The following is a 12,786-nucleotide window of genomic DNA, read 5'->3' as shown; positions in this document are numbered from 1 at the left end:
ACCTTTTTTTCCAAGGAACAGCCTTATTATATCTTCTTGGCAACCACAGGCAGTACAAACTGAGTCAGGAGGAATCATCCCAGGCTTTTCACACATTTATATTGTTCCCCTCCTCCACCACAGCTTTGTAGAGTAGGAATAACAGACATTCAGATACAATTTATGGAAACTTAAGAAACAGAGACTGGAGTAGCTGCTTAGTGTTGTCAGCATATCTGATAGCTTGTGATGTATGATAACTGAGAAACCAGCTTTCCAGTGCATTAACACTCAAGCAGAGGCTGGGTAGTGTTATTCTGACCCAAGCAATTGGTTTACTTTCAAGGGAAGTGGTTGAAATGTAGGTGTTCTGCTGGCCTGTCATCCATCTTCTGGACCAGAGCATCTGTTACTGGCACGGGTCTGAAAGTGGTGGCAGTGGGATGGATTGAGGATCCCTTCCCATCCCTTCCCCTGGCAATTCTAGTTTAAAGTCCTCTTTACTAAATTTGCAAGCCTATGGCCAAAGATGCTCTCCCCTTTCTCTGAGAGATGAAGCCAAACCAGGCCCCAGAAGTCCCACGGTCTAAGTAGACAAGACCCGAGGCTGTGACACCACTCTTGTAACCATTTAATATTCTCCCAATTCATCTGGCTGTTTAAAGCCTCACTTAAAGGGTATGTGCTTTTCTCTGTGGTATTTCTAAGAACCAGAGCCTTCTGGTGCTTTTGACATCCTTCACATTAGCAATTTGTTGGAGCAAATTTTCAGGATTCCCAACTCATGCCCACTGCACTGGACAACTGATGTCTGCTTTTTAGTTTGTTAAAATAAGCATTTTATATATTTCTCTTTGCTGGTTTGGATTCTGACTTTTGTGTTTCCAACTGGCTGCTGTCCTGGGTGCACACAGGCAATGCCTTGGTGGCATGAAGGCTGGCACCACACACTGGCAACATCCCAGATACTGAGCCAAAGGAAATCTCAATTCCTCCTTTTCTTCCAGGAGATGAGTGTTTCAGCATGGCTTAATTCAACTAAAGATGAATTCAGGTTAGGGAACCAGAGCCATTAGGTCCAGCATCACTCCAGGGCCTTGGTCTTCATGTGGGAGAAATCCAACGGTCTTCAGTCACTGCTTGCACGAGTGGGAGTAAAGCTGGTTGTGCCTGCTCTTGTCAGTTTCAGGGGGGATCCCCACCATTTCCAGACTACGGTTTGGCAAACACATGCATGACACTGGCCTCAGCACCACCAGCACATCCCTGCCATGCTTAGCTGGGGGAAGGGCTGGGACCCACTGCTGGTACACACTGCAGCGGTGAAGGCTCCGAGGGAGCGGGGTCAGCATCCCACACCAGAGAGGGGGGGAGTAGCTTGAAGGCAGGACTTTGGTTCCTTCCAGGGGCAGAGGAGAAGGCTGCACCTGGTCTGTGCATGGTGACTTTTTATTTCCATGGAAAGCTGGAAGCTTGCCAGGGCCTTGGAACACCGACATCCATAGTCAGATTCCATGGCAGGCTGGAAGCACGCCCGGGGCCTGCAAACACCAACATCAATGGCCAGATTTCAGGCACAGCAGCAGCTGGGGGCCTTTCTGATTTAATTTTTAATTTGTTTTCCTCTGTTGAGTCTTGATCTCAGTGAAAGAACTGGCTGGATGCAGGCCCTGTTGGGAGACATGAAGTCAATTACCCTGATGACTTTGGTCGACTTGTGCTTGGTGAGCAAGCAGCTGCTGTCAGCTCCTGAAGCCTGATGCAGGGACAAGGTGCAGTCTGGGACAGCTCCTCCATTTAATTGCAAATGCTTCTCCTGGCTCTGGCAATCCAGCTGCCCCTAGAGGATTCCTCTTTCATTCCCATTCAGAGGGCTTTGGCAGCTTCTGTTTGCCAATGTCAAGACTGTTAATAATAAAAAGTCCAGCAGTGTGTAGCTGTGTAAATCAGAAAGGACAAATGCTCAATTTGAAAAGCCATTTCAGTGGCTTTGCTTCTGCTGGACCTGCAAAGCCTTACAGCCAGTAGTGCAACCTGGTGTAGCCACCCAGCTCGATGTCCAGAGATGGCTGAATGTGCCCATGGAGCTGAGCAGCTCTCCCCACGCCTCCTGCCCTGGGGAGTTTGGGTCAGTGCAGTGAGGAGCAGCCTCTCTTCTTCCTTTGCACACTGTAAGTACTGCCAGACTTGCTCTGATGCCAGACTGGAGATGCTGACCATCTTTCCATGGATGCTGGGAAGTAGAAGAGGACTTTGCAGTCCTGTGCTGGGTAGGAGGTAAGATACATGCCTGGAGGCCTACATCTGAGCTGGCTATGAAGCATTAGCCACTCTCAAATGCTGGTCTCAGCACTGCCAGGCAGATGGAGGGGGAAGCCACTGGGAGATGCAGGTCTGTGGGGGCCCCAGACCACCAAAAGAAGCTGAATTTAATGCATAAAGATCACAGGAAACACCATGTGTCACCACCCTGTCCCCAGTGAATCTATGAGCTCCAGAATCAATGCTCAGACATGGGCAAGTCTAGAGTAAAGGAGGATCCAGCCCAGGCATGTCCATGGAATGCTCCTTTGCAGCCCTGAGCAGATGTGAGGCACTATCCTGCCTCCAAAGAGTCTGCCTGGCCTGTGTCGTCCCTGTCTGCCCCAAGGACCCTGCTAGAACCATTGGGTAGGTGCTTGGGTCATGGCCAGAATACCACCATGCCTGTACTGCATGCCTTCTGCCATCAGGACCTGCTTCTATAGCACAAGGAGCCAGACGAGTAGGGGAGATGCTGCAGCCTATGTGTCCTGTGACTGCAGTGTGAAAGAGGCTTTTGAATCCTGTGAGATCTCCAAGCAGATGCTCCAACACACACTTGTGTCCTGAGCCACCTCAAAGGTGAGCACTGAAACCCCAACACAGACTCCACACTGGCCCCTCTCCCCACTGTGTCTCTCTCTGGCACCCATGCTTACCTTGGCATCCAGGATGCTTGTCTCCACCCGGGCCACACCCTGGTTCTCCCTGAACAGTTGGATCTTGCTGACCTTGCTGAATTCTGACAGCACCGTGGTGAGATTTGTCTTCAGGTCGATGACGTGACTGATGCCATGCCGAGGTCCCACCAGAAGCATGGTGGCTGGCTGCTTGTCATCCTGGCAGCATGAACACATGGAGAAAGAGAGATGGACAGAGGTGAATAGCTGCAGCATGGGGCTGTGCCTGGCTCTCTCCATGCAGCCAAGCCTTGGTGTTGGCAGCCTGGCATGGTCCTGATGGCATTTGCAGAGCAACAGGTGAAGCTGGCGCCACGAACCACTTTCCTTGAGCTCTCTGCAGAGCTGCAAAAGGTGTGCAGGATGCCTGCTGGTGTCACTACAGAAAACAAAGAGTATGTTACGTATTTTCCTGATCTGACATTGCCTATGAGAGAAGGAAGCAGAGGAGTGCATGTATTTTAAAGAAGGAAGACAAAAGCTTTGACCGCAAACAGATTTTTCTTACTTTGGTCTGCCCAGGAAGGATGCCTCAGTTCAGACCTGGAAGCAAAGAGGAACTGGGCAGACCAGTGCAGAAAAGAATAAGGGAGTACTTTTTACCACGTGTGGTTTAACTCCTAGGCAGGTTCAGCATCATTGCTTTGTTGTCAGAGATGAAAAAAAATGCAGGACACCCACACCAGAGCTGAGCTGCCCAACTGCACACAGAGGCAGTATGGCAGGCAGGCTCCCACTGCTCAGCCATGGCACCAACCAGACACCATGTGGTTCTGCCTTCACCTACATCCCACAAGCAGCCATTTGTGCTGCAAGGTGAGGAGCTCCAAGGTGTGGTGGAAGAAGAGCAGAGCAAAGGATGCAAGAGATGGAGGCAGGGGGCAAAGCAAAGGAAGCCAAGGAAGTGCTCAGACCTGGGGTGGTAAGGGAAGTATGATAGAGAGGTGACACTGACTGGAGACCCCTGGATGGGAAGTGGAGCAAGAGGGATGCAGAGGTGAGGCAGGCAGTGGGGAGTCTTAGTGGGTCCACCATTGCCCTGTTTGGGTTGGTGGCTTTCCTCCTGCCATGGAGAAAATGAGGTGGATTGGGTGAAGGGTGGAGATACCTCTGATGTTGATGAGGGAGGAGTTGGCTGTAGAGGTGCCAGCTTCCTGAGTGCTGAAAAAGCAGTGGTCAGGCTGGATCTCTGCTGATGGAGACAGTGAGACCAACCAGGCTATTCCCTGTGTGTATAAGCAGGCAATGCAGTCACCTTTCTCAAGGGTGACTGTAATGAAATGAGGCAACCAGGTGCCACTAATTCCCCTTTTACTGGCCCCCTAATCCTGCTCATACGCAGTGGGGGCCCACCCTAATTAGGCACAGGTGGGTTTAACAAAAGCTCATGCCACTCCCTGGGAATTAGTGGCACCTGGTTGCCTCATTTCACTACAGGTGACCCTCCTCCAAGACTGCTGGCATGATGATGCCAGGGTAGGACCAAGCTATAAGCATGTGTCTGGAACTACTCAGGCTTTATTGAGTGGGTCACCTCATTGCACAAAAGGCTGGCAAGAATACAGCCAACCCTGACCTTCAGAGCTGAATATATGATCTACTGTCAGCAGAGGCTCTGAAGGCTTTTATGGGTGGGCTTGGACCCTGGCAGGGCAGAGCAAGAGGCTGAGGGAAGTAATTTACAGGGAAGCCACTTCTCCCCTGGCTCTGCCCTCCAGCACACATTCAGGACCAGTGCCAAGCACCTCCCAGCCCATCCTGAATTACCGTACCAGTCCCACTGTGTTGAACAGGACCCCAGCAAAGGTGGGCAGCTCATTCAGGATCCTCAGGTACCGCAGCTTTGCCTGGGCCGTGGAAACCTGACAAAAGACATCACATGGGTGATCACCACCAGCACAAGAGGGAAAAAAATGCAAAAGGCTGGCAGAAACTTAGGAGATCCCAAGCAAAGGTATGCAGTGTGTCTGTGGGCATCTCAGGGCATGGGCTGTGCTGGCAGCAAGCCTAGGGGCTTAACATAGGGTGGAGGGGATCTCTGCTCCCCTACTATCCTGGTCAGATGCTGGGAGGTAACTCAGACCAGAGGCAGAGCCAGGGAGGAGCCCAGACACTTGACATATAACCCTCCCGGGGGATGTATAAGCCCCCTGAGATGTATAACCCTCCTGGGGGATATATAAATATAAGCAGCCTCTTCCAGAGCTTTCCAAGCCCAAAAGATAACAATAAACATAGGCTTAGCTGATGTGTGCTGCTTCAACCAAGCTAAGATCCTGCTCTTGGCTGATCTCACCCTGCTTTTCCTCACTGCAGTCCCCAAACTCCACATCAGTTCTTGGAAGTGGATTTAGGACAGAGAGTGGAAGTCTGGCTGTCACCCCGAGGTTTATCTCCTATCCAAAGGGACTTACACAGCAACTACAGGAGTCCCCGAGCAGCCAGGGACAACAGGATGGCTGGGGTGGAGGGCACACTGCCACCCCACCATCCCTGATGATGTGTGTTGGGCTCACCTTGGTGCCACCAGGCTGGTTCTGGTGGGCTTTGAGCTGCTGCGAGAGGGATTTCCGAAGGCTCTTCTCTTTGATCAGCTGCAGGACCGAGGGGGGCAGGAAGGGCTCCAGGCCCCACTCCTTCCTGTAGGGAGAGAAGTTTGCTTGAGCTGCCAAGCCTAAGACCCCCCTGATGTATCAGAGGGACAGAAAACAGGTTTGCTGCCTGAGAGCATCCTCTTGCCATCGGTGGAAGCTGAAGCCACACCAGTGCTTCCTTGGTGTCATGGCTGGAGCAGTGACATACTGCAGCCTGTGTCCCCAGGGGAATGGGACCCCTGGCTGGTGTCAAAGTACCAAGACTGGACTGAGAATGCAGGCTCTGAAGCCAAGGCCAGCTCGCTTTCACCTTCATGTAAGTTTAAGGGATACAGGGAAAATCCCCAAACCTCTTTTGGAAGCCTCCCAGGATGCCATCTCCCCTCTTCCTCCCTGCACATATGGGGCAAGGCCAGCTTGCACAGATGGACTCTCTATGCATTTACAACCACCAGAAGACTCAGAAGGACTGAGCCAGGGCTACACAGCTTGGTGACAGGCTGAGATTATGGAGCCACAATGCCTTCTCCTTGCCTTGGATATCAGGTGGAAAATCAGCCTGGGTTCCCATGGAAATGACCCTGGGTTCACAGCAAACATCCTTGCCAGCCCTGGAAAGGCTGCAGTGGATGGCTGGATGTCAGCATGCAGGGATCTTACATGGAATCAGGTGCTGTGTGTCACTGGTGCCAAGCCCATGAGCCACTGGCCAGCTGAAGAGGGGCTCCCAGAGCTTCTCACACTCAGCATCCCATAACATGGTGAGCACCCCAGCCATGCAGGGGCTGTGAGCAGGAGCACGGGGAGGGGGCCACAGAGGAGGGCTCTGCAGCGGCATGTGGAGAGGGAAGAGGACTCACTCCACATTCTTGAGGGAGACCTTCTGGCTGGGGCGGGTGGCTGAGACGGTGATGTAGATGTGGAGGGCAGCCAGGCCCAGCAGCATCTCTGGCTTGGAGTCTGTGCCCAGGCGCTCTCTGATCACATCATTGCGGCTCTGCGGGAGGAAGGAGAGGTGTCCTTAGACAGCCATGGGGACAGGGCACCAGCCACCCCAGGGATGCCTTCACAGGTCCCAGCCTGAGCAGACGTATGGACCATGAGCACCATCAGCTCCCAGTTCCTAGGGGTGAGTCCCCTACCTGGATGTACAGGTACTCAAATGCTGCAGGGTCTTGGTGCAGCAGCTCCACCGGGTCTTTGGGGAAGAAGCTCACACGGAAGAGGCATCTCATGCCTTGGTAGTGTGTCCTCTGTACAACCTGTGTCAGGAACAGAGGGGAGAGATGAGCCCAGGAGCCATGTATATTGGCAGGGCAGGAGCCCCCATATCCTTTTCCCTGGGAGTGGGATCTGCTCTATGCATCACCTGATCCTTTCATCCCGGGAACATCCCAGCCTGCCTTGGTATTACAGCTTTGGTGTTGCTGGGAGGAAGCTAATGCTTCCTCTATGCTTCCCATTTTATCTCTGGTCCTGTGCAGTGCTAGCTTCCTGGCTCTTACGGGCAGTCCAAAGATGTTCATGAATGCTGTCTGCATCTGCCCAGCCTGGAGCACAGAGCGTCTCCATGATGCCATCAGGGTGGGATGCCCTGACCATCTCCTTCTTTGGCCACCCTTCTTTGCATCCCTGAGCCCACAGGACCATGCCAGTGGCAAGGAAGGGCTACACCATGGCACAAACCTGGCCATGCCTGACTCAATCCCCTCCCACACCCAGAGGCTTACGTGGGCCAGTGGCTGCTTGTCCTGGAGCAGCAGAAACCTCTGGCTCTGCTGTGGCCTGGAACACTCCAGGACCAGGGCAAAGTGCTCGATGTGCCTCAAGGACAGGCGGTCCTGCAATGTCACCATCACATCCTGAAAATTACAAGAACAGGTTTGAGTGCAAGGCACTGGCTCCCTCACAGGACTGGAGCTGGCCCCACACTGAGATCTCCCTCCTCCCTGGAACCTGGAGACATCCCAGTGCAGGATGAGGCCCCGCACTGCTGAAAGGGGTTGTGGCATTTTACACAGTTATTGCTTCGTGAAGTGACCTCACAGCAGGAGGTGACCTTACAGCAGAAGGTGACAAGCAGTGAGACTGCCAGCACCTCAGGTAGCACTGCAGTGTTACAGGAGAGGGCTGCAGGGAGCTGGCCCCTGGCATTCATCCTAGCTGGAGGGCAGGCTCACAGCAAGGAGAAAAGTTATGGCAAAAAGACAGCAAAACCCCATTCCTGCCAGGTGCAAAGTGTGTTGCCTGGGAAGGTGGAGGGGTGCTCTATCATGCAGTGGCGGTTTGCAGCCAGCCAAGTGCTGCTGCAGTGTTTGTACAAGGAAATAGGAGACAAGAAAAAATAGATTGGGCAGACAGGAAGAGAGAAGCATCATGTTGGTGTGGAGGGAGTGGAAGGACCCACCTTGACGGTGGTTCGGCCATCGAATGTGAAGGATTTGATCTGCCCATTCTCCAGGTAAACCTTCAGCACGTTGGGAATGAGGAGGAGAGCTTCTTTCTTCAACATGTCCTGGCATGCGGGCCAGCAACAGGGGAGGCAAGGGGCACAGACAGAGAGAGGGAGGGTGGGGAGAAATACTGAGTGTCAGTGATGGCATAATAATGGCATCCACAGCTTCTCTACACTTATGTGCAAAGAGGCACATTTCCCTTGAATATCCAGTGGCTGATAAGCCATGGAGAAGTGCAGAGCTGGAGCAGTTCAGAGCTGCCTGATGACTCTCCTCCCCAGTTCACAGTGGCCATGATGCATCCCACTCTGTCCAGCACATCTCAGAGCCATGCCTCATGCCTGTCCCACTCCCCAGCTGCTGTCCCAGAGTGGAACCAATGGCCAGGGTGGCTCGGAGCCAATCTCCCTTTCCTCACCTGTAACCCAAGCCTAGCCCACCTCAACTTTGCACATACCCTATGCAAGAAGCTGGGTAAAGGCTTATTTTATTTAGTAAGGAGTGTTTCCATCAGATAACTACTTAACTGATTTTGCTTAAAAACAGAATTCCCTAAAAAGCACTTCACAGGGAATTTTTCTGGGTTTATCTTACTTTTTTTTTTTTTTTTTTTTTTTTGTGTGTGTGTGTGCTGCTTAATAAAACTTTTCTGCAATTAAGAGACAGTGGCACTGGGCTGGAACAACATTGCTGCAGCATAACAGCTTCCACTGCCATGCAACAGTGCCCTGGTTACCCTGCCCCCCCCAGCCAGGGATTCCTGCAAAGCTTTTGGTACTGGGTTTGAGGTTACAGACCTTCCTTGTGGCAGGCATTGGCCATTGGCACTGACCATATGTCACTCTTGAGTGCCCAGGCGGATTCAGGTTTCCAAGGACAGTTTCTGGGGCTCCATCCATGTGGAAGGACAGGGTAGGACCATGGCACATCACCCCAGCACTGACACAATTCCTTGAGTGTGCCCAAAGGCATCTGCCCTGCAGGGCTCCTATGGGCCAGAGGTCTGCTCTTACCCATGGGACCCAAATCAAGGGAGAGAAGCTCAGTGGACCCCTGCCACCTCATGCCCCACGATCCTGGTGATGCCTCCAGGGGATAAATCACAGAAGGTAGGGCAGGACTTACTGGGTCTGTCTCGCCGACTGTCACCTGCTCTGAGAATCGGACCTTCACCGGGTTGGACCTTAGCTTGGCCTTCTTGGCTGCGCTGATGAAAGCAGATTTGGGAGACTGGAAAGAGAGTACTGGGTAAATCACCTGTCTGCCCTCAGAGCCATAGCATGGGGAAAGCCAGACACAGGGCCCAGAGAAAGCCTCTCTGAAGCCAATACAATGATGTGGAACGGGCAGCAAACCATGAAATGGGGGCTGGAAAGCAAGTAGCCACTGCTGTGGTTATTCAGTGCTGCAGGCAGGGCCAGAATTATGAGCAGCAGCCTCTCAAGTCACACCAGGACCCTCAGTGTGATGTGGGAGGCTGCACCCCAGCAGGCACATGTGCCCAGCACCCTCTGTGCAGCTTTAGCTCCAGGAGATGTGAGCCAGGGCTTCTTTGGAAGCATCAGGACTTGTTTGGATGGGAGAGGTGAGCCCCTCGGATGTGGGTCTGCAGCTGGGTGGCTCGGAGATGGGAGATGGCAGGACCCTGGGCAGTCCTGTGGGATGTTCCAGTGGTTGCACCAGGCACCAAGGACCCTCTGCCTCCACATGCTCCAGCATGAAGGCAGTCATGCTGCAGAGCTGTGTGGGTTTGAGGGTGCCAGTGTCAGGTGGCATGGTGGTCATCCAGGCCAGGAGAAAAAAAAGCTGTTTTGGAGTCTGGTCCATAGCCCACACCTGAGAGAGCAGAGGTGGGCAGTGGCATCTCCTTCCCAGAGAAGAGGGGACCACAGAGGGAGATCTCACACTGATCTCCTTAAACTGGAAAGGGCTCGGTAAAACAGACTGATGCCAGCATGATGTTCAATCTGCTCCAGCATCACAGGTGCTGAGCCCCAGTACACCGCCACCAACCAGTGCCAGTGCCACCACCATCTGCACTATTCAGCCCACAGCCTGGCATTCCCACTCCCCAGGATGCCCACGATGAGCCTGCTGGGAATGGCAATGGCATGTCCTGTGAAAACCATATTGCTTTGGGGATATTTTTGCTCCCTTGCTTCTGCAAGGTGGCAGTGATGAGGACAGGAAGGTGGCTGTGTGCCCAGCCTTGGGGTGCCAGGACACCAGTCCAACGTTTGAGTTGAGCTGCCTGAGTGGTCCCCTGGGGCCTCCAGGAGCCTGACCTTGGTGTCCCAAAGGGCTCTTAACCCTTGTCCTGATTTCCCTGGGGCTCAGCTGGTCTCACCTGGTGGGTATGCAGGACAGTGAGGATGATGAAGTCCTTGGCCTTCCTGTGACAGAAAGGAGAAATGAAAGTGAAAGGGACCTCATGGTGGTGGGTATTAACATGTGCATTTGGCTATTGAGAGACAACATCCCACCCTCACTGAGGGATGGATGGACTCCTTGGGGTGCTTGGTAACATGGCTGTGGATGCTTTCCCAGTGCTGCCCATCCCTTTGCTAGCCAGGAACTGGTATGCTTTGTTCCAAGGCATTGCCCCTGCACAGGTTGAGGCTTTTTCACACAAGCAGTGAACACCAGAGGCAGCAGAGCCTGGGGATGTGCACCGACACCCCATGGCTCCAGCTGGGGCACAGCTGCCTGGAATCAGACCAGCCCCTGGATGCAATGAGGGACAAATGCTGTCCTCACCTGACAAGCTCGATGAATCTCTCTCTGGGGGCTTCACTCACGTCCTCATCATTGATGGCCAAGATCTGGTCTCCTGGCAGGAGTTTATCCTCAGAGGGGCCGCCTGCCGGGAGAGAGGGTCAGGGCCAGCCAAACATCCTGAGCCTGCGGAAAGCAGGAGGGTCCCAATCTCCCCAAAAGTGTTTGCCCATGTATGTGGCTGCAGAGGGCACCCTGCAGGGCCACCGGAGGGGATCAGAGAGGACCAGAGACCAGGGATGGTTCCCGCCAGTGGGGAGGTGGGAAGCCGCTGTGCTTCCTGGCACCCTGTGGCTGTGTCCAGGGACCCCACCACCCACACCCTACCTGGTGCCACCGAGCGCACCACCACCGGCCTCTCGCTGCCGGCCACGAAGCCAAATCCGTAGCTGGGGTGGCGCTGGACCGTCACCTGTCGGAGTGTGTCCGAAGGCAGCTGCCCACATTCCATATCATTGCCACCCAGCTCCTCCGGCATCACATGGCTGCGCTGTTTGGGAGGGAAGAGGGGAACAGGCTGTAATGCACCTCATCATGGCAGCCCTCCCCACTCACCCCAAGCCCTCTGCAACCTGGAGTGCCACTCCACCTGCCTCCTACATCGCTGCCAGCTGCAGGCCCCAGCAGCTTGCCAGGACCAGAGCTCCCCTGCCCCTGTCCTGTGTTGCACAGCAGTGCTGCTCAGTGCCCGTCCTTGCCACAGTGTCAGCAGCTCAGGCAGAAGGACATTTGGCAAGAGACCCAACCAAGGGTAAACCATCCCATCTACGCTCAGCATCTCACTTCATTAGATGGGAAATCTGTGCAGGATGGCAGGGACCTGGTGGCCATCACCTGAGGCATGCCACTGCTTGGAGGATCAGAGGACACATCAGCCCTGGCACAGTCAGAGTTCCGTCTCTCTGCCCACTCCGTAGAGATTTAATATCTGTCAGATTCAAGGGCTGGCATGCCATCTAGTACAGCTGTACAGTATCAGAGAGAAGTGGAAACAACTTCAACCCCTCTAAAAACTGGGATTAAGGCAGGCTCAGCTGTGGCTGCTGGCACTATGACTGAATCTCCAGTCCCAGGACTCCTCCAAGCACTGACAGCCAGAAATCAGAGACCCAGCCATGGCAAGGTCATGGCAAACCTGCCCTTGGCATCTCATCACAATGCCAGCCATGGCTCCAGCCTGCTCAGCAGGGCTGCAAGCCTGCTACTGGAGAGTCATCCCAGCACCACTGGGACCATAGCAGAGTGAAGCACAGACAGATGCCAATGTACATGGCTGCGACCAGAAAGACAAAGTGTTGAACATACCGCTGCTTCTGTGCTTCTCATTACTTGTTCCTAACCAGAGTATTTAGCCTGCTTAAAAAAAATAATAAAAATCTTTCATGGCCTTTTGGCATTAGTTGTTTCCTCCGCTGGTATTTGACACATTATTCATCTAATGCAATATGTCTGCACTTCTGCCACCAGCCAACAACTTTTCTGCAAGTGTTGGCACCTGCTGCAGAGTGAAGAAAGATGGTATGAGGGGCTGGAAGAGGACAGGAGCTTCTTGCAGCACCACAGCAGCACATGTGAAGCTTTGGGCTTGAGAGTATCACTACCAATAAAGACAGCCCTGTGCCAGCCCTGATGCCCAGGTGACTTGTCCCCACGAGCTTTAGGGGGCAGGGTCTGTCCCTGTCCCTCCTGCCTTATCTCCCATAGCAGGCAGGAGGGCTCTGAGCACCAGGTGTCTCCATGCAGTGTCAGGGATACAGTGATGATTGTGGATAAGCTGTGCCCTGTGGTGTTGGGATATCATCACTGCAAGGTCTCCAGTGCCCAGCTGATCTGGTACCTGTGGCTTTCCCCTGCCTCATTCTGTGGCACATGGTTTGTGAAACAAAACAGCAAGACCTGGGGAAGGGAGCTGCAGAGAAGCAGAAGGGTGCAGGCATCTTCTGGGGTATGGGGGAGTTCTGAACCCACCAGTGGTCCCAGTAGGGCTGTAGCACCTGCAGG

General features: G+C 53.6%; 1 protein-coding gene across 1 annotated transcript in view; it reads right to left on the bottom strand.

Moving 5' to 3' along the window:
* Positions 1 to 11,266, bottom strand: part of FRMPD3 (FERM and PDZ domain containing 3) — a 28,006-nt gene extending 16,740 nt beyond the window's left edge. Inside the window, exons 1-11 of the mRNA XM_008501710.2 lie at positions 11,113 to 11,266; positions 10,768 to 10,870; positions 10,358 to 10,403; positions 9,136 to 9,240; positions 7,962 to 8,069; positions 7,285 to 7,416; positions 6,697 to 6,816; positions 6,415 to 6,551; positions 5,477 to 5,600; positions 4,733 to 4,822; positions 2,940 to 3,119 (exon numbers count right to left, since the gene is read on the bottom strand). Of these exons, the coding sequence (XP_008499932.2) occupies positions 2,940 to 3,119; positions 4,733 to 4,822; positions 5,477 to 5,600; positions 6,415 to 6,551; positions 6,697 to 6,816; positions 7,285 to 7,416; positions 7,962 to 8,069; positions 9,136 to 9,240; positions 10,358 to 10,403; positions 10,768 to 10,870; positions 11,113 to 11,263 (1,296 nt within the window). The 5' untranslated portion in view covers positions 11,264 to 11,266. The remainder of the gene's footprint in view (positions 1 to 2,939; positions 3,120 to 4,732; positions 4,823 to 5,476; positions 5,601 to 6,414; positions 6,552 to 6,696; positions 6,817 to 7,284; positions 7,417 to 7,961; positions 8,070 to 9,135; positions 9,241 to 10,357; positions 10,404 to 10,767; positions 10,871 to 11,112) is intronic.
* Between the last annotated feature and the right edge of the window lie 1,520 nt (positions 11,267 to 12,786).

The sequence above is a fragment of the Calypte anna genome, chromosome 4 (assembly GCF_003957555.1).
Source record: "Calypte anna isolate BGI_N300 chromosome 4, bCalAnn1_v1.p, whole genome shotgun sequence".
NCBI lineage: Eukaryota > Metazoa > Chordata > Aves > Apodiformes > Trochilidae > Calypte > Calypte anna.
Note: the sequence above shows the minus strand (reverse complement) of the source record. Positions and strands in the feature narration are given on the sequence as shown.